Below are 21,352 nucleotides of genomic sequence, written 5' to 3'. Positions count from 1 at the left end.
CCCCCCCACCGCCCTGGTTCGCGGCTGTTTCCAGTCTTTCTCCTCCACACACAGCACAGGCCGCTCTCTTCGCGGGGGGGAGGCGCTGAGGAGGGTGTGAGGCCGGCCCCACCCCCCAAAGTTTTGGAATTCCTCCCCTGGGGAGCGATTTCCTTCTCTCGTTACCTTCCTCCAGAGGGCGAAGAACTGTTGGTTTCTTTTGGAGAGCGATGGAGCCGCGGAGGGGCCGAGCGCGCCGCCTGCGCCTCACCTGCCACCCCGGCTGGACCTCTTCTTGAGCACTTCTGTCGGCCGAGCTGAGCCCTGCCCTGGGGGAGCCAGTCAGGGCCAGGCGCTGCTCTTTTTCATCCAGGACCGCGTCTCCAACTTCTGCTCCTCCTCCTCCTCCTCAGCAGTGCCACCACAGTTGCTTTGGGGTCCTCCGTCGCAGACATCCTCCCCCCAGGCTGCCTCCCGGTTTGGAGCCAAACGAGCCCCTGGATCGGAAGTACCCCTACAGAGGTTGTCCTGGAGCCCTGCCGCTGCACCTCTCTGAGAGAGAAGCCCGTTTCCCCCCCTTCCCCAAGTTTCCTGGATGTGATGGAACTCATGTTTGCCGAGTGGGAGGACGGGGAGAGGTTTTCCTTCGAGGACTCCGACCGCTTTGAGGAAGACTCTCTTTGCTCCTTCATCTCGGAGGCCGAGAGCCTGTGTCAGAACTGGAGAGGATGGCGGAAGCAATCCGCGGGACCCAACTCCCCCACTGTCAAAATGAAAGGTGAGCCTGCCGGAGTTTGGGATGCCTCTTAGAGGTTGCCTCTTAGAGGAGGTGGTAGGTATATAGCAGTGGTGGTGAACCTATGGCACGGGTGCCAGAGGTGGCACTCAGAGCCCTCTCTGTGGGCACGCGTGCCATTGCCCCAGCCAGGCCCAGACCATCATTAAAGGGTCGAATTCTCTGCCAAATAATTTTATGGAAATGACAGCATTTGAGATTGCTTTCCTTACTTTGTTTGGATCATCTTAAGTTAACGTATGAGTTGTTTTTGCTAAAGTAAAACCTCCGTATTCAGGTTAAATTGCCGTGTTGGCACTTTGCGATAAATAAGTGGGTTTTGGGTTGCAGTTTGGGCACTCGGTCTCTAAACGGTTCGCCATCACTGGTATATAGGAAGGGTTGCACAAAGCCAGTGGATGTGTGTTACAGACAGGACAGTTTAAATGAATGATTTATTTGTTGGAACACTTTCTTACTGCATTCACATGCCTTGTAATAGGATTTGGGGGCCAGGTATTAGGACTAAATGGGGTGTGTTGTTCAATGGGAGAATTTATGATGAGCTTTTGGCAGCACTTTGATAGGTGCTTTCCTGGAAGAGCGCTCTGTAGAAGTTGCTGGGGCTTACGCCCGAATAAGTAGATGTAGGACTGCAACTTGGTGTCTTTCGTTAAGGTGCTCTGTAAAGGTTATTCCCCACTCCCCAAAACTCAGTTGTCCGTGAATCCTGTAAGCTGCTGCCTCCTCTCCAGTGTGCCTTTTTTTTGCTCTTCAATTGGTATGTTATTGCCTGCAGCAGTCTCCTAGCGTTCATTGCTGAACAAGAATGTATAGACCTGTTACGGTGGAACAGGCAAATGACCTAGTTGCCTGCCTAATCGGGATTATACCTTGCCCTCGTGACAGTTACAGCCTACTATGTAATACAAAATTCTTAGACTGAGTGATGATGGCTTCTTTTTAATTGCTGATTTTCTTAAAACTGAACTATCACCACCCACCCACTGAACTTGAGAGGAAACAAAACTCCTTGCCCATCACTGGAACGCTTTTGCTGTGCTCAGAGCTGTTGGTGGAACACTTGCTGGAGCAAAATGCACATCTAACATATTGACCACTACACAGACAAATAAGATGTGTTACATGAACATTTTAAAGGTAGATCAAGCTGGGATGCCGTGTGAGTCTGTCTGTAGCAACAGAAAAGAGCAAGAGTCCAGTAGCACCTTAAAGACTAACAAAATATGTGGCAGGGGAGGAGCTTTTGTGAGTCACTGCTCACTGTAAAACATCAGTTTAGAGAAATTTGATTCCCTTTTTCAACACGTGGTCGAACTCTCTTCTGAGGTTGGTCATACATCCAGCTGTGTCACTATCCCTTGGAGTTGTTTAGCAGTGGCATCTGGCAGTGGGCAAACATTCTTAAGTTGGAAAAGGGAAAGGTTGTGAATGTGGTGTGGCTGTGGTTGGTTAAAAAATAAAACGGAGCCCTTTCTTTGTATTGTCTACCAGTGTGAAGCAGTCCAAGGCTCAGTGATCAAGATGGCCTTAACTTTATCAGAAGCAGTAGAGAATTCTTGCTTTCTCTAGCAAAGCTTTGTGGTTTATCTTGTAGCTTGTGTTACCAACATTACATCAATGTGTAGATGCAAACATTTCGGGGGGGGGGGGAGCAATGGCAAACCTATGTTCACTCCAGGTTTGTGGTTAGGTGATGTCTTATACCACAGACTAAAATGTCACATGTAGACCCAGGTTCTGCTTCAGCTAGTAGGTTTTAGAAGCTGAGTCTTATTTAGAAAGGGTAGTATTTTACATGGAGTCAGAGCCTCCTTTCTTCTACATGAGTGATGCTAGGATTTGGAGATGAAGACATGGTTTCCCCTGCTGGCTGGGAAAGGCAAAAATGGCACATAAGTGTTCATGAAATGAAGATTTCATTGATTTCCCTGACTCTTCCAAGAAGTTCAGGGTGGCCAAAGTATAGATTACCACATGTAATCATCGCAGTCTTGAGAGAGGCGTTGGACCAAGTGTGCGACTGATTAAAAGACTGAGGGGAACTGACCCCTGGTCTTACTGAGGAAGGTGCATGCTGAAGGAAGCCGAAGGAAGGTGCTTTGCATGTCCTAAAACATATGCTTGCGCTAAATGCTGCCAGTAGCTCCAGCTTCAGTTCTGCTCCTTCTTTTGCGTAGCTGTGTCAGGACACTTGTATTTTGAGACCGTGTTGTGTGAAGTGCCCCTAAAGAGAGAGAGTGGAGAAATCATTAAGGCAGGGTGTCAAACATGTGGCCCGTGGGCCGGAACCAGCCCATTCAGGGCTCTTATGCGGTCCTCAGGCAACTGGTTACCTTTATTGCCAGATGACAGAGGCTGGGCATTGTGTCCCAGTATCCCGTCCCAGTATCCCGTCCCAGTGCTGATGTGTAAGAAGCAGTGGAAGCGGAAGGGCGGGCGCCAGGGAGAGACTGTAAGGAAATACCATAAGAGTGTTAATTTTTTTTAAGCATGTTTGTATTTTGAGTAAAAAATAATATTGTTAGTTGAGTTTGCTTGTGTATAAAAGTTATATCTCCAGTACCTGACATTATATTTTATGGCACACATGGCCCAGCCCGACAAAGTGACATGTATGTCATGTCCGGCCCTTGTAACTAATGAGTTTGACATTAAGGTTTTTGTTAAGCTCGTGAGGGAACTGAAACGGGATTCCCCATAATCGTAGAATTCTCACTAGAGATTCTGAAGCGGGGGGGACGGGGACTGGGGTCTCTTGTATGCATCTGTGTGCTCCCCCAGCTCTGAAAAAGCAAACTCTGAACCATGTGACCTTTCCAGTGGAACCTCAGTTTTTTCTGCTTAATGAATGGTGGCACTTGTCCAGAACTATATTTTAACTTCCTTTGTTTCTCAGCGTAGCATTTCTTGTGGTTACAAATGCGGGTGAGGAATGAGGTGGGAAGGAAACGAGCTGGCAAGCTTGAATGGAATCTGGTCCACTCTTTGGGGATATTTGAGGTTGGGTAGTAAAATGTGTCAGTGGTGAGGTAAAGCAGCAGCAGTATCACAACTGGATACCTCACAACTCCTTTTCATTTTATGTCCTGCCGTTTCTAGGATTCATAGCAGATTGTCCAGTATTATGACAGACTCTTCTAAAATTACAGGAAAGCTTTAAAAATTGCATAGCTTTTCTGTTTAACTGTTGGTTTCAGTTACCACACTATCAAAACTGACCGTGGGATGTGCTGAAAGAGGACGCAGGATCCACGTTCAGGACAAAGCAATCCAGTGTCCAGCGGTGTATGTGAATATGCTGATCTCCGTGTTAGCATTTTAGGTGTTGAACCTGGGAAGGGCGTGAATTCAATATGTCGCTTTTGCAGTAATATGCAACAGAGTTGTTAATGAATCAGGGCACGGATTCGTTTGCAAATAAAGGTTGGTGACAGGAGTGAAGATTACATTTAAAAGCGTAATTGAAAGAGTAAGTTATTTTTCATCCCTGCACATTTAATCTTAGCCGTAAGGTGCAGCAGGTATTTTGGGTGTAGCTGTGTGTTTTGGCTAAATAAGAGAGACAGACAGACAGACTGACTGACTGAAGAAATATTCTTCTAAATATGTTGTGTCAAATGCTGTCAGACTAAAATGGTTAGACTCCTTTGTTTTTGTTGATGTACAAACATCTTATGAAATGGTTGTATGCGTCCTTCTGAACATACTGGCAGGCATATGTGGAAGCCCCCAATGTCCATATTTGTACAGAAGTCAGTTTCCAGTCCTGGAAAGCGACTCTGTAAACTTGTGTTTAGTGTGCTGGAGGTTGACTTGCCTAGTTGTGTCCCGGTTTTCTCTCTGCTCCTTCATTATTTGCTGTGGCTGAGTTTGCCAGCACCGTGGCAGAATGAAGGCCCCCACCCTTGTTGGTATTAGAAGCAATTTCCCCCCTCCTGCCATTTCTCTTCCCTCCCCATACAGAATATGTAGGCCTTTGGCACATTCTGAGATGGGAAGCAAGATGGATAGTTTTTGAACAGTCCCAGAGACTCAGTTTACCTCTTGCAGTGGAAAGGAAGCTTTCCCCCCTCCCCACCCCCACTGTAGTCAGTAACCATTTAGTATTTTGTACAGCCAGTGGTCTTCTAGAGATTATGGTTTTAGAGTAGAGGAGCTGCAGTTTTGATTCACTATACTTTTTCAAGCAGTCTAAAGAAATATGGAGAAGACCCTGATGCTGGGAAAGATTGAAGGTCAAAGAAGACGGGGACGGCAAAGGATGAGATGGTTAGACAGTGTCAAAGATGCATCTAGAGATGTAAAATTTCCGGAAATTTTGAAGCTCGGAAAAAAACCCGTTTCCCCCCAATTTTTTCCGGAAAAAAACAGAAATTTTTGGAAAAATTGAAAAAAATGCTACATTAGCATTTTGTCTTTTCTAGATTGAACGTCATTCTGTTACTTTAGGAACATAAAATATGACTATGGACATTTTTACTTGGCATGAAATTATCACAACTAGCATATTACAAATATAGTGTATCCAAACAGTTATTACAAACAGAATACCCACCCACGTGCAAAAACAAAACTGAAACCTTTTTCTTTTCTCATGACAATAGCACCTCCTAAAGGAAGAAATGCATCTTGTTCTTGCATTGGAGAGTTCAGTTTGTAACCTAGGACTTGCTTGTCCTCAGTGCACAGAAATTAGATCAATCTGATACCATATATCTCTAGATGAAACAAACATGAAATTAAGCAAACTTCAGAGGATGGCGGAAGACAGGAGGACCTGGCGGGATCTGGTCCATGGGGTCGCAAAGAGTCGGACTCGACTGTGCGACTGAACAACCACCACAACAAAGAAAGATAACTTTATTCTACCAGAAACATGGACTAACAAGCAGTAGGGCAAATACAGATGAAGTCTCAACATGTAGCCAGGGTGAATCCCATAAAGCTTGCAACCAAGTTGAGAAATTTCCTATTGGATGCTGTGGCCTTTCCCCCATATCACTACCAGATTGGAACAGAGAAATAATTGAGCTTTGTTTGAATGGAATCTGTAGGCATGAATTCTTCCTCCTCCTCTTGATTCATACACAGCAACATAAGGGCTCTTTCTGCTTGGACAACTTTAGGTTGCATTTAAAAATGCCAGTAAAAGTACCCTTAATGCATTTGTGGTTAAATAGGGAGCAGCACATGAAGCACCACTAAAGCACTCTATGTCTGGCTCTGTGATACTTCCTGTTGAATGTAGTGAGGCTTGTTGTTGTGGGGTGGGCACACCTTATGGGTCTGTTCAAAGCGGAGAAGAACCTGCGCTGCTACATCTAAGCTACTGCCCTGTTTCCCCGAAAATAAGACCTACCCCAAAAATAAGCCCTAGCAGGTTTTTTATGCATTTGTAGTATAAACCCTAGTGTGTCTTCTTGAGAAAAAAGAAATATAAGACAGTGTCTTATTTTCGGGGAAACACGGTACTTAGAATAGTAGTGTAGGTATCCAAGATATCCTTTGGCCCGCCTTTAAAAGGTTAACTGCAAATCCAGACCATTCTCACTTATCTCTTCCAGGGTGGTGTTCTTTCATTCATTTATACCCCCCCCCCCTTTCCTCTCCACTGGGGATCTGAAATGGCCCCTGTTGTTCTCCCATTTTATCCTCACAACAATCCTGGGAGGTGGGTTAGGGTGAGTTTGTTTCAGTTAGCCTCGAGTCCAGCAACCCCTTAGAGAGCGACAGGAGTTCAGGGCCTGGGCTTTGGAGTGTGCGTGTAAATACTAGGGGGCTTTTATTTATTTATTTGATTCAAGATGCTGAACTGCAGGCTGTGGAAGGTCGGTAGTTCAGCAGTTCGAGACCCGAGTTGCTGCATGACGGAGTGAGCTCCCGTCTCTAGTTCCAGCTCCTGCCAACCTAGCAGTTCGAAAGCAAGACATTGCAAGTAGATAAATAGGTACCACTTCGGTGGGAAGGTAACAGCGTTCCGTGCACCTTGGTGTTTAGTCATGCCGGCCACATGACCACGGAAACGTCTTCGGACAGCGCTGGCTCTTCGGCTTTGCAACGGAGATGAGCACCGCAACCCTGGAGTCGGATTCGACTGGCTTTCGAGCAAGGGAACCTTTACCTTTAACCCTCAAATACAGGGCTCAGGGTGGCGTACAACAGTGATAAAATTACACATTTTACAAAAAGTTTTCAAGATAAAAATAATACATAAAATACAGTCTACAGGAGCCTAAGCCAACCTGATGGTGATAATTCCTGAAGGGTCCTTGACTCGTAGAGGAGGGAGGAGGGAAAACGAAGAAGAAAAGGAGCGCAAGACTAGATGGAGGACCTTCGCTGTCCTCAACCAAGCGCCAAGTATCTCTGCCTTACAGCTGCAAGTATGGCTTATGTACAGCCTAACGTGTGGCTACCAGAAATAAGGTCCAGAGGCCTTCATGGGCTCTTTATGGTTTGCATTGCACAGGGCTCATCAGGCATGGTTGCCCTCGGTGACCATAAATTGCTTCCTCCTCATTCCAGCACAATGCGAGAAATCTCTCTCTTTCCATAAGTTTTCAGCACATCACAGAGAAGGGCAGTATCTCTTGCTACGGGTTGGGGAGACAGGACCCCCCCACTGGTGTGGGTCCTCTGGTATACCTTTAAGTTGGAGGGCAGCATCTCTGGTTTTGCCACAGTGTTTGCAGGCACCGTGATAACTGTGTATGCCTTTAATTCTCAGGTTTCCGGACCTTAGTCTATGCGGAACTATTGCGAGTAGGTCTCCTTGTCCGTCTCTCCCATATGTACTCTTTAAATTAGTGCACAAGTGTAAGGGAGTGTAGAGAGCATCTTGGGCTGGAGCAGAACATGACCTGGAATTTGCACGTTGCCTGTATTGGGTGCCAGGAAAAATAGATATGAAATGGGGCAGTAGCAATCTGTGGCCAGTGGAGAAGAGGCCCTGGACAATGGGGATGCTCAGGTTAGAGGCTGGGTTGAACGGAGGGGGATTGCTTTGCCATTTGAGGGGCTTCTGGAACAGAACTGTGGGAGCCAGTGGCTGCTCTCAAAAAAACATTGGGGCAGGATCAAAGGGTGAAGCAGATTCTGCAGGGAAGCCACATCAGTCTCCCCAAAGACAAGCATTTCTTTCGCACTGCCACTCAGCCTTTATGCCGAAGTAATACTGAACTTGAGAAGCACTCAAGTAAGCCTGCTTAGGCTTTAAATTCTAATGGCAGTTTCTGATGTTCTTATGGTTTGACTGCTTTGCCGTTACCAAAGTGACATGTCTCCTGGCCAGTTATCCTGGCAGTGAGGGCAAGAAGCTATCTTGACTACCTGGGCCTGGGTCAGAACACAGTGAAGCAACCGAAGTGCCTTGACCAGGCGAATTCCTAGACTGCCCGAATTACAGTGTAACGTGGTTTGCCAACTGAGGGGAACAGTGGGGGCTAGTCAGTTTTCTGGGCATTTGCCCACCCTGCCGACTTTCCTACGGGTGTGAAGGATTAGGTAAGGGGTCCCCAACCATTTTCAGCCCCTGGGTACCTTTGGAGGTCTGACACAGCGTGGCGGGTGCAGCCACCAAATGGCTGCCGCAGGATGGGGCCAGTCCCCAAAGGGCTGTCACAGATTCCTTCCAGTGTCACACAGCGAAAATCCTTGTGCTGTGGAGCTGCGGCCGAAGCACCATCTCCAAAAATCTGCACAGCCAAGCAAATCTCCAGTGGCCAATCAGAAGCCTTGCTGAGCAGAAGCCCCACTCGGCCCCGCCCTCTTGGCAGGTCCCGGGAAAGGTAAGGGATGAGCACCGTGGGGCCCACGGGCACTGCCTTGAGGACCCCTCTGGATCAGGTGTTAAGCAGGGAAGGGGGAGCTGGTGACGGGAAATCATGAAGGTCCCAGAGGTGGAGAGACAGTTTTCTAAAAAGGAAACAGACACTTGCCACTCCCTCCCGTCTGGACCGGCAGCTTGCGTTGTCAGGGGGGCTGCCCGAGTGTGTGTGTGTGTGGGGGGCGTCTGGCCACTGGCCCCAGCGGAGACACCTGCTGCTGGCTTAATGGATTTGCACATGCTGCCTTTCTTCGAGTTTGTGTTGCTCGATGACTTCTTAAATGGTGATTCCCAGATACACTAGTCCTGGCTTTATTTCTTGCTGCTTGAAATAACTCTTCCCTGATTTATTTAAAATACTTTAAGACTGCTTCTCCCATTCGCATCTGAGGGGACTTCAAATACAAATTCATTTAAAAAAAAAGGTACAAACCAAACCAAGGTTGACCCTAAAGCCTACTACTGCAAAAATAAAGATCAAGAAAAATTAAGAACAGTTGCAAGAGTTAAAAACACACACATACACACACACACCTTCCCCCTGGAAAGACTGATCAGTGAGGAAATGGGTTATCCCTGAGCTAAAAGCCTGTGAAACAAGCAGATCTCAGCTCTCCATCTAAAGAGAGTCAGCAACAGAGTTGGGTGAAGGGAGAGAGGAGGGATCTTCCAAAGATGGTCCTGTCTTTGACTGGGCTTGGAAACCAGCCATTGTTTCTAGTAGACAGCAGTGGCCGTGTCCTCCCTTTCTGCCTAAATGAGCATGTCCCTTATGTTCCCTCTGCCCAGCAAGAAGATTTACCAGGACGGTGCCAAAAACCTCCTTTATTTATTTATTTGTTTGTTTGTTTAATTCGTACCCCGCCCTCCCTGCAAAGCTGGCTCAGGGCGGCTTACAATGGTTAATACATAAATAACAATCAAAATCCACATAAAATCATCTAAAACAGTTCAATTATAAATGATTTATAAAGTGCTGGCGATGTTTAATTAATTGCTCAAGATGGCGTACTGTAAGAGTGCGCACAAAGGTCTAACAATTATTCTGCTCAATGCTCTTCCTATTATAAGTGGCGGCACAGGCTGGATGTCAAAGCCAAGGGTTTATAATTTAGGTTGCTGATGGCAGTAGTGGCGGCGGCTCCTTAATTGAAAGCCTGGCGGAAGAGCTTCGTCTTGCAGGCTCTGCGGAACTGTAAAAGATCCTGCAGGGCCCTGATTTCTTCTGGGAGCTCATTCCACCAGTATGGAGCCGCCTGTCATGCCTGCCCTTGACTCAGCCCCAGAGCCAGCTCCTGACAGCCTAAGAGGGGAGGATTCAGTGCCTTTAAGAGCTGAAGAAGCATCAGGATCTGCACCTACTGTAAGTACTGAGGAGGATACACAGCAATCTGAGTCAGCTACAGGACGGTTTGCACCTGGGATTGAGCAGGCCATAAGCAGCTCACCACCTGCATCTCCCCCCACATGTAAGTAGGCTTAGGACGAAAAGAAGCACGTTCAAGAGGGTGGAGATCCTTGAGCCCTGAGTTTTAACAGCAGCCAGGACCTCGCACGATGGTGCTAATGAGTTAATGGGCCAGAGCACTATTTAGTAGGGCCTCTGGCCATGAGCAATTTGTGCTGGCAACCTCATTCGTAGAACCAGAAGATCTGCACCTTGATTCCTGTTTGACTCTGTGGCTTTTGGACTCGGCTTGTGTTTGGACTGCTCTGGCTCCTGACTTCCAGCTTTGAACCTGACCACGCCCTCGGCTTTGCTCCCTGTACTCTGACCTCTGGTAACGTTTGACTACGGTTTTGTCTGGTGTTTTGGGACTTGTTTAATGCTCTGCTGACTGCTCTCCCGGCTGACCTTTGGACTTGTATTGTGACTCCCCCTGTCTGCCTGCCTCCCTGGCTCTACCGTGACACCGCCACTGAAAAGGCCCTGGTCCTGGTAGTAGCAAGCCTGGCCTTCTTGGTACCCGGGAGGGTCAGTCGATTTTGAGACCCGACCGTGGTGCTCTCTGGGGTATGTATGGGGAAAGTCGGTCCCTCAGGTATGTTGGACCCTGGCCATATAGGGCTTTAAAGGTAAGAACCAGCACCTTGAAGCAAATTGGATATGCTATTGGCAGCCAATGCAATCAGCGCAGGCTGAATGTGCTCCCACCTGGGGAGGCCCATCATAAACCTGGCTGCAGCATTCTGCACCAGCTGCAGCTTCCGAATTTGCGACAAGGGCAGCCCCATGTAGAGAACATACCGTAGTCCAGTCTCGAGGTGACCATTGCATGGATCACTGTTGCCAGGTCATTGCGGTTGAGGAAGGGAACCAGCTGCCTAATCAGCTGAAGATGGTAGAAGGCCGACCTGGCAGTGGCTGCTACCTGGGCCTCCATTGTTAAGGAGACGTCCAAGAGCACTCCCAAACTCCTAACCTCCGGCGCTGGCACCCTACCCCTGAACTGCCCTGACTCAAGCACAGGACCTCAGTCTTCGTCAGATTCAGTTTCAGCTGGCTCAGTCTAATGTAATGCCCGGTCCAGATCTTCCGGTCTGGAGTCGGACTGACTGTCCAACATCAGATAGAGCTGGGTGTCATCAGCGTACTGGTGACACCCCAGCCCATGCCTCCGGGCAAGGGGGCGCATATAGATGTTGAATAACCATGCTGGTTAAAAATGCCCGTCCTCAGGGCAAGATGCCATCTGGTGCTACTTTGAAGGAAGAATTCCCTGCATCCCTCTGTTGCCACCAGCTTTTTCAAAATGAGTTATTTCTTGGCCGGAGCATACGGGAGGTTTTCCCTGCTGGTTGCTAGAATAAAATTTCCGGTAGTCAGTGATTACCCGCTGGCTACATTTGTAGACCCCTGCAAAGGAAAGCTCTCTAAATAATAGCAAGAGAAAACAAGGTTCATAAATGTAATCTGTGTGTATTTAAAACGCCGAGGGTATGCCTGAATAACTGAGGTCTTGCAGTATCACTGACTTCATTTTTAGACACCCCCCCCCCCCCCCACTGGCTATGTAGGTGTTGAGAGAACATCCAATGGATGAATTCTTTTCTATTTCTTTTGTAAGGTGCTTCCTGTATACCCTTTTTTTGGTAGAAAGGCAGGATATAAATAAGGCAGGATGTAAATTTCTTCAATAATTTTTTTAAAGCAATAAAGTGTGCATGTGGTTTTAATTTACAGACAGGAAAAATTAATGGGAGCTGGGATTAAGAATGATCAGACATAAGCAGAGCCCTGCTGGATTAGACCCATGAGCCGTCTAGTCCAGCATCCTGTCTCACACAGTGGCCAGCCCGTTCCCCTGGAGCTCCTGCAAGAGGGCATAGAGGGATTATTGGAATGCTGAATGTGGTGTTCAGTGCCACATTTTGTGGCATTTCTGCTGTAGTGTAGAACTGCAGGATAGATATGATACACCCTCAAAAAAGGTGTTTCCTCACATACTCTTAGAGGTATGGGCACAGCTTTCTGGTTGTTGTTTCTTCCCAGGTCATGGTATAGAAGGGCAGAAAGGTTCAGGAAGTGGTGGCAGCTACAAGCATAGACGGCTTCAAAAGGGAATTAGATAAGCTTATGGAGCAGAGGTCCATCAGTGGCTATGAGCCACAAGGTATAGATAGGGGCTCTGGGGCAAGGGCTGCTCTGTATTCTTGGTGCTTGGGGGGGAGTCAACAGTGGGAGGGCTTCTAATGTCCTGGCCCCACTGGTGGGCCTCCTGATGGCACCTGGTATTTCTGGCCATTGTGTGATACAGAGTGTTGGACTGGATGGGCCTTTGGCCTGATCCAACATTGGCATCTCTTATGTTCTTATGTTCCTTTTCTTCTTGTGTTCTCTTTTGAGTTGTGGTTAAGACGCTGAACTGCAGGCTGTGGAAGGTCGGTAGTTCAGCAGTTCGAGACCCAGGTTGCCGCATGACGGAGTGAGCTCCCGTCTCTAGTTTCAGCTCCTTCCAACCTAGCCGTTCGAAAGCAAGAAATTGCAAGTAGATAAATAGGTACCACTTTGGTGGGAAGGTAACAGCGTTCCGTGCGCCTTGGTGTTTAGTCATGCCGGCCTCATGACCACGGAAACGTCTTCGGACAGCGCTGGCTCTTCGGCTTTGAAACGGAGATGAGCACCGCAACCCTAGAGTCGGACTCGACTGGCTTTCGAGCAAGGGAACCTTTACCTTTACCTTACAGGGTCTATGGCACCTTTTCTGTTTGTCTTCGGTAGCAATGGGTGGCAGCCATAGTTTCTACCTCTGTGCTACCTGTCATTCTGTCAGAGGAGAATTGGGGCTTCTAAATCATGGTGATACCCCATGCCAATCTCTACCCTTCCCAGGAGCTTGGGATGGATAAGGACCGTCTGGTCAGTTATTCCACGCATCCTGCTTTCTCCTGGGCCCATGGGGTGGAGCACCTGCTTTGTGTCCTGGTCCTGACGCTGCCCGTTCAAAGGACTCTTCTCGAGGAGTCACTTTCAGTCAGAGCAGACAGGATTGGGCTGGAGGAGTCCATGGTCTGACTGAGTACTAAACCACTTCATATCTAGGAAACTTGGGGTTTCCAACCATGAACCTCCATGAACCATCCCATCTAACGAGCTGGTTCGAGATGCAGCATGGCTTCCAGGTCAGCGCTTTGGGTGACCTTGCCACTTGGACTTCACTCGTGCACCACATGGCTTGCAAGCCGTACCCCGTGTAAGTGCAGTCCAGCTTGCAAAAGCCATTTAAAGGATCCCTGAACAACCTCATTTCACAATCCACAATCGGGGCCCAGTTCATCACAAATTTAGGTTTGTGAGCCAGTTTGTGGCCACACCTAGACAGAAGTCCACCCGCCCCGATACAGCAATTAGATTGTTTGCGACAAAGTGCGAAGGGTTTGAGGTTTCCCATGGACATCTCACCTGAGTATGGCAGAAATCCTGGTGACAGGGGCTGCCGATCAAATGCCACGGGAGGTCCTCCTTTACATAGCCTGCCTGTGTGGGACAGTGGTTAGAGCACTAGACTAGTATCCTGGGAGCCCAGGCTCCAACCCCCACTCATGCCACGGAAGCTCACTGGGTGACCCTTGGCCAGTCACGTGGTTCTCTCAAGGATAAAATGGAGGAGAGGAGACTAACCCTAACCCTTTGGGTCCCCACTGGGGAGAGAAGTGGAGTGAACAGAATAAACTTGTTTATTTACATCATTGACCGTCCATTTTTCTGGGACTCAGGGTGAACTACACAGTTTAAGTCAATGCAGCCAACGGGGTAGGACACCTAATAAGCAATGCAACAGGACTGGGACTGCATAAACCTGAACCGAAGCAGAAGAATTAGCTGTGACCAGTTCAACGGGCAGTAAATGATATCGCGTAAGCAGAAATACAATGCGCTAAGAATGAGGCAATGCATACAGCATTATACAGAGAGCACATACCAGACACAGCAGTAAAGTCCAGAGATCTGCTTCCTGCATTGAAGCGTCTCCTGAGCCATTCCACGATAGTACAGCCCTCGCACTCTTGTAAAAATGCCTCCCTGAACAGTTCTGTTTTACACATTCTGCAGAACACCAGACGCCCGGGAGCCTTCCTGACTTCCTCAGGCAGGGCATTCCACAGGGCAGGGCTGCGACAGGACCTATCTTCGGCCACCTCCAAACACCAAAACAAGATTCTCCCTCTCTCAAAGAAAAGAACGGGAGGCACCCAAAACTCCCTCCGAGAAAAAGTGATGATACCCGAGAAGGTCATGTCAGAACAAGAATTTTCACAACTGAACGTGTGTGTGTGTGTGTGTGTGTTCAGATTTAACCCTTTCCTTTCTCACTAGTCAACGCACTCTCTCCCCAGAATCACAGCAGCTCCCCTCCACACACCCTTTTATCCCACATACAGTTTTCTAAGAACTTAAGAGAAACCTATATTGGATCAGGCCAATGGCCCATCCAGTCCAACACTCTGTCACACAGTGGCCAGAAATACCAGGTGCCAACCGGAAGTCCAACAACAGGGCCAGGGCACTAGAAGCCCTCCCACTGTTGCCCCCCCCCCCAAGCACCAAGAACACAGAGCATAACTTGCCCCAGCCTGAGAGTTCCTGTCTATAAAGGTAAAGGTAAAGGTTCCCTTGCTCGAAAGCCAGTCGAATCCAACTCTAGGGTTGCGGTGCTCATCTCCGTTTCAAAGCCGAAGAGCCAGCGCTGTCCGAAGACATTTCCGTGGTCATGTGGCCGGCATGACTGAACACCAAGGCACATGGAATACTGTTACCTTCCCACCGAAGTGGTACCTATTTATCTACTTGCAATTTCTTGCTTTCGAACTGCTAGGTTGGCAGGAGCTGGAACTAGAGACGGGAGCTCACTCCGTCATGTGGCAACTCAGGTCTTGAACTGCTAAACTACAGACCTTCCACTGCTGAACTACAGACCTTCCACAGCCTGCAGTTCAGCGTCTTAAGCACTTGAGCCACCGGGGAAGGGAAAGGAGTTTGTAAGCCACTCTGAGACTCCTTTGGGTAGAACACCTTCGTAAAACACCTGAGATACTGTTCAAGTGTCTGATTTACATGCTCCGTTTGTCCATCCGTCTCTGGATGGTAGGCGCTGCTCAAGCCTCTCTCCACCCTCAACAGGTTCATGAGCTCCCCCCAAAACTTAGAAACAAATTGGGAGCCACGGTCGAAGATAATCTTTCGTGGAAGAGTGTGGCGCCGAAAGATGTGTTGCAAGAATGCTTTGGCCAGGAGCCGGGCAGTCGGCAGCGACTTAAACGGAATAAAATGCGCTTGTTTTGAGAACAAGTCCACAACCACCCAAATCACAGTCTTCCCCTTACTAGGGGGTAAGTCAGTAATGAAATTCATGGAGATCACTTCCCACAGACAACCTGAGGTGGGAAGGGGTTGCAGGAGACCCGGGGGCTTACCAGGGCGGGGTTTGCACATAATACAGGTTTGACAGGACTTCACAAACAGGGAAAGGTCCTTGCGCATACCTGGCCACCAAAACTGTCGCTGCAATAAGTGCAGGGATTTGACAAACCCCAAATGTCCAGCCAGCTTAGTCCCATGAACAGTGGCCATGATTTCCCCCCATAAAGCCAGAGGCACAAACATTTTAGATCCTCGATACCAGACCCTGTTGCACGTTCCTCAACCTCACTCTCATGGCTTAATTCAAGGCGATCAGAACAATCATGGTTTACCCCAGCATATCCTCCAGGCACTTTTAAAATTTGGAAACAAAAAGGTCTTACCCATTTTGTAGATGTGCAGCAGGGTCCAAATATGGCGAGCAAAAAATACCTAGAACAAAAACACACATGTAATTTTTCATGGCTGGAATACCACCAACTTCATTCTTTCTACTGTTCAACCTATTATAAATTGGGACTATGTCGTCCTCGTACGACTTTTGAACGGCATTTGAAATCTATTCATTTACAATCTAATTGTATCATCTCATCTATATTTAAAACGTTAATGGATTCAATTCCAAACCAAATATCTCAATACCAATTGAGTTGGCACAAAGATTGCAACATTTCTATTACTGACACTGAATGGGAAAAAATATGGGCTTCACCATCCCTAACATCTAGATCTATCCCTGTAAGACTACAAGCATTTAAATTGATGATGAGATGGTATAATACTCCGAGCAAAATACATCACATCTCCCCCACCTATTCAAACTTGTGTTGGAGGAAATGTGGCGAAAATGGATCTTTTATACATTGTTGGTGGGAATGTGTTATAATTAAAGAATTTTGGGGGGAAATACTTTGGTATGTAAAGAAAATAACAGGGTATGAGATTGAAAAAAACCCCAAAGCAAATTTTACTTGACTTATGGATAGATACTAGGATTCCTAAAACTCAACAAGAATTGGCAAGACAGTAATAGCGTTTAGCTGGAAAGACTCCAACCCAATATCCACTGATAGTTGGTTTACTAAGCTATGGGAATTACTAACCATGGCCAAAATCTCGGATACCATACAAAGAATTGAAGGAAAAGAACTTTCCACGAATTTACTGATTAAATAGTTGCTTTTCTTGGACTATGTACACGACGAAAGTTCTCCTCTTTGATGCAAAATACCTGCAAAATATAAAGAAATACTTAACCTGCCTATGAAATCAATCTGTGCTGCAAAAGAAAATATTGTCTATTTCTCATTTCTAATTTTGTTTAATGCTATTCACAATGATCATCTAGTTTATAGTATATTGTATTTAGTTATAGTTCAGATTTAATGTTTATATGTTCTATATATAAGGGAAAAAATATATAAAAAAAAATCAAGGCGATCAGCGTCCGAAAAAGCAGAAGCAAATTTCCCCTCCCAACCGGAGTTGGGGGTGACAGAGGCTGGGCTTTAGCTTGACTACGTGTTGTCACTGCCCCTCCCAGTTGTGAAGGCGTGTGAACATGGAGTCAAGCACACCCTCCCGCTGACTGTCATGCTGTGGGAGGTGGGACAACGCGTCCGCCAGGGAGTTTGATTTCCCCGGAAAATGGTGAAGGGTGAAATTAAACTTGGAAAAGAAATTGGCCCACCGCAACTGCTTAGCATTCAGATTGCGGGGAGTCCGCATAACCTCCAGGTTTTTATGATCGGTCCACACCTCAAACGGCATGCAACCAATGGCGCCGAGAGCGCCAATTTGATAGCCCCAGCCTCCTTGTCCCACACAGACCAGTTCCTCTCAGTGTCATTAAATTTCTGGGATACATACGCAAGGGGGTGAAGTTTTCCATCCTCCCCTTCTTGCGGGATCGCTCCCCGCATAGCAGTGTCAGAAGCGTCGACCTGCACGATGAACTTCTTAAGTTCGTTTGGGTGGGCTAAGATAGGCTCCGATGTAAACAGGGATTTAAGCCACTCGAACGCCACCCGGCATTCATTAGTCCAGTTCAATTTAGCTCCCGGCCGAGTGTATTACGGTCCCTTACCCTTGGTTCTTAGTAAATCCGTGAGCAGTAAGCTCACCTGGGGGAAATTCGCAAGAAATGACTGGTAAAATTCGCGAATCCTAAGAACGCTTGTAGCTGCCTCCGGGTCCAAGGGGGTTCCCACCCCACCACATCCCGGACTTTAGCAGGGTCCATCTCCAAACCCCGCTGGGAAATGTGGTACCCCAGGAAGTCCATCTCAGAGCAGTGGAACTCAAACTTGGATGGTTTGGCGAACAGTTTGTGCTTGTGCAACGTTTGGAGGACCTCCCGCACCAGCTTAACGTGTGTTGGTTTATCAGGGGAATAAATCAGAATATCATCAAGGTAATGGCATCACCCTGTATTCGAACTGCCCCAATGGGGTATAAAACGCATTCGTCTCCGGCTTTTATGCGGACACGAAAGTAATCATCTCTGAGATCAAGAATGGCAGCTTTTCCAGTGTGCCATCAAACATACCATCCAAGGGTTCAACAGGGCGATGCACATCCTGCCCCAGTTGAGCCAGCACCACCTGGCCTGGTGGTCCTCGGGGAGGGTTCCTCCATGGCCCCGGTTGTCCTTGTGCCTGGGTTTGCCCGGGAGCCTCTTGGACCTGCACCGGGACTGCCAATTCCACCTGCTGCACTGCCCCGGCCACCATCACTGGTAATTTTTTGAAGGAGTTCTCAACCAACTGCATCATTTGGTCGAAGCCCCATTCAAGCAATTCTAGCTGGGTAGCGACGAATTCCTCACGGTCTCCTTCCCCTCCCACGGCGCCTTCGGTTTCCATCGCATAGTCCTTGGGCCAGGGAGGGGGCTCAACACAGACCTCCATTCCATACTTCTCCGGTATAGATGGCTTGTCGTAACAACTTTCCCTGCGCACCCCCGCTGGCAAATAGAAAGTCCAAGTCTCGTGAGGGTTTGCGCTGAACCGGCCCCAATGGGCCCCCCACAATCTTGTAGTTACTTTAGCCTTAGCCCCTCAAAATGGGGCATTGAGGATTTCCGCATCCTCCAGGTCCTCACCCTGCGGAACAGTCTCCGGTTCCATGGTGCCTTTGGTCTTTTCCTCAGGTTGGGTTTTATCCCCTTCCTCGGGTTGAAGCCCCTCGCCTTTGCTCATCTCAGCCGAGAGATACGAGTTGAGGGATGATAGCAACCTGACACTTTGTCAGGTTGCTTAGCAGGATCACACCACACACCAAGGCTTCTTCAGAAGATAAGTGTTTAATGATAGTCCATTACTAAGAACGAGTATACAGCTTGTGTCAGAATTGACTGGCAATATGATGGCCACTGACTTATAGTAAAATCAAACGTGTCCCCCCCCAATAAGCTAAGGCCAATGGTTACTTTTCACGCACGCGGGCAAGCAAAGGGTTGCGTGCCCAAACTGTTAAGATTCCCAGGCTGGGTAATGCGGCAGCTGGAAGAACAAGGTCAGTGCAGAAATAAGCAGTGAAGAGCTAGACAGGATGAGCTGGTGTGAGGGAGGTGCCCCCTCCACATTCCAACATCATGACAGGGCTACTTGACAAAGGGTGGGGTATAAATCCAATCTCTTCCCACGGGTTCTTGTATTGTGAGAAAGGGAGAAAAGTACCTCTTTCTTTACCTGCTCTTTCCCATGCATAATCTTATAAACCTCGATCATGTCACCCCTCAGTCGTCTTTTCTCCAAGCTAAAGAGCCCTAAGCGCTTTAACCTTTCCTCATAGGGAAAGTGTTCCAACCCTTTTATCATTTGAGTTGCCCTTTTCTGCACTTTTTCCAAAGCTATAATATCCTTTTTAAGGTGTGGTGCCCAGAACTGCACACAGTATTCCAAATGAGGTCTCACCATTGATTTATATAGGGGCATTATGATATTGGCTGATCTGTTTTCAATACCCTTCCTAATAATCCCCAGCATAGCATTGGCCTTCTTTATTGCAGTCACACACTGTCTCGACATTTTCAGTGAGTTATTCTACTACGACTCCAAGATCTCTCTCTTGGTCAGTCTCTGCCAGTTTGGACCCCATCAATGTATATTTATAGTTAGGATTTTTGGCTCCAGTGTGCATCATTTTGCACTTGGCCACATTGAACCCCATTTGCTACTTTAGCAGTGAATGCTTTATTTAGAGATATGAGATGCTGTGGGTTCAAGCTCTTTGTTAGGACTGATTTGCAAAGGTGGGGGAAAGCAAGATAGAAGTAAACCCCCCAAATCAGCCTTACTACAATGACTCTGAAAGATATACAGGCACTATCTAGCCAGGCACAGTCTTTGCCAAGGACATTTCTCATGTGAAAGATGTCTTGGGGCTCCTTAGGAAAATTACCAAACAAGCCTCCCTAACCAACTACACACACTCTCTCTCCCCCTTAAGGAATTCAATGGCAGGCGAGGGCAGCGATAAGGATACAGACTACAAGCAGTGTAAATCAAGGATGGAGGAAGCAACCAATTCAGGCAGCCCGCCCCATGCCGGATGCCCGAGTCTGACACCCGTTCTGGCCTCATAATTCACCTGAGAGATGGCGGCAACCCACTTTTGGCTCCTTGCCTTCAGTCTGAGAACCCCTGGCTTAAATTATTGCTCAGCCCAGAATGAAATGTATTTACACAGGGATGTGTGTATGTGTAGGGGGTGGTTTCTAAGATTCACGTCTCTCAGTTTTTTCCAAATTTTGGAACTCTTGTTTATTTAGGAGATAGTTGTCCTGGAGTAAATTGACTTCATAAACATGCTGGACTAGTGTGAATTATTTTGTAATGTATGTCTTATGACTTTGCCTCTGCATTTCATGTTTCTGATGATCGTGACATCTTTCATCTTAATTAAAAAACAAACTTAAAACCACAGGTTCCCCGAATGGTACCCACAGACACCTCTTCTGGCACCTGCCCAGTGTTTTTCAAAAGTAGGCAGGGCCAAGTGAGGCTTTGGCACATCAGGGCCTCTGACTGGCCACTGGAGATCTGGATTTCAGGATTTCTGCTTCAGTAGCCGCTGCGGTGGCTCAAGTGGTTAAGATGCTGAGGTGCAGGCTGTGGAAGGTCGGTAGTTCAGCAGTTTGAGACCAGAGTGTGCCGCATGACGCTGGACTCTTACTCTTCTCTAGAAACCCCCAAAATACTAACAGCAGCACCTGTACCCTACCACAAATTTAGTTAGTCTTTAAGGTGATACTGGATTCTTGCTCTTTTCTGCTGCTACAGACTAACACAGCCACCCTTCTTGATCTATCTTGGGGAGGGTTTGTTTATTTTTTATTTTATTAGATTTTTATCCCTTCCCTTCCCCAGAATGGGGCTTGGATGATGATGATGATGATAAAAACAATTTCAGTAAAGTCCAGTGAAGGCTCAACATTCAGCTTCTGGCATAAAAACTGGCAGCATTGTTGGCAGAGTCCACCAAAATTACATTAGTGGAAGGCCTGGTGGAAAAACTCTGTCTTACCTTCCCTGTGAAATGTAGACAAGCCCCACAGGGCACAAGTCTCTTCAGACAAAGCATTCCACCAGGTCGGGTCTAGAATGGAAAAGGCCCTCACCCTCGCCACGCTCAAACGGGTGAATTGAGGGCCAGGCACCACCAAAAGCCCCAAAATCTTTCTTGTATCTTCTCTGGATTGAAGTATCCATGGATTTGGCCACATTGAGAATTAGATATAGTGAGAACATATAAATATGTTGGTAGCATTACTGAACAGTAAGCTTTTTCCATGGCCATTCTGCAGGCAGAGGCAGATTCAAATGAGCCACCAAGTTTCCTGGATCTTCCCCTCCCAGTTCACCCTGCTCTCCCCCCCCCCCGC

At 47.5% G+C, this 21,352-nt stretch overlaps 1 protein-coding gene across 1 annotated transcript in view; it reads left to right on the top strand.

Moving 5' to 3' along the window:
• Positions 1–91: 91 nt before the first annotated feature.
• LOC107115643 (zinc finger SWIM domain-containing protein 8-like) overlaps positions 92–21,352 on the top strand; it is a gene marked incomplete at its 3' end in the record, with an annotated part of 23,760 nt that continues 2,499 nt past the window's right edge. Inside the window, exon 1 of the mRNA XM_015417390.1 lies at positions 92–757. Within this exon, the coding sequence (XP_015272876.1) occupies positions 580–757 (178 nt within the window). The remainder of the gene's footprint in view (positions 758–21,352) is intronic.

Source organism: Gekko japonicus, unplaced genomic scaffold (genome assembly GCF_001447785.1).
Source record: "Gekko japonicus isolate JY-2015 unplaced genomic scaffold, Gekko_japonicus_V1.1 scaffold4145, whole genome shotgun sequence".
Lineage (NCBI taxonomy): Eukaryota > Metazoa > Chordata > Lepidosauria > Squamata > Gekkonidae > Gekko > Gekko japonicus.
Note: the sequence above shows the minus strand (reverse complement) of the source record. Positions and strands in the feature narration are given on the sequence as shown.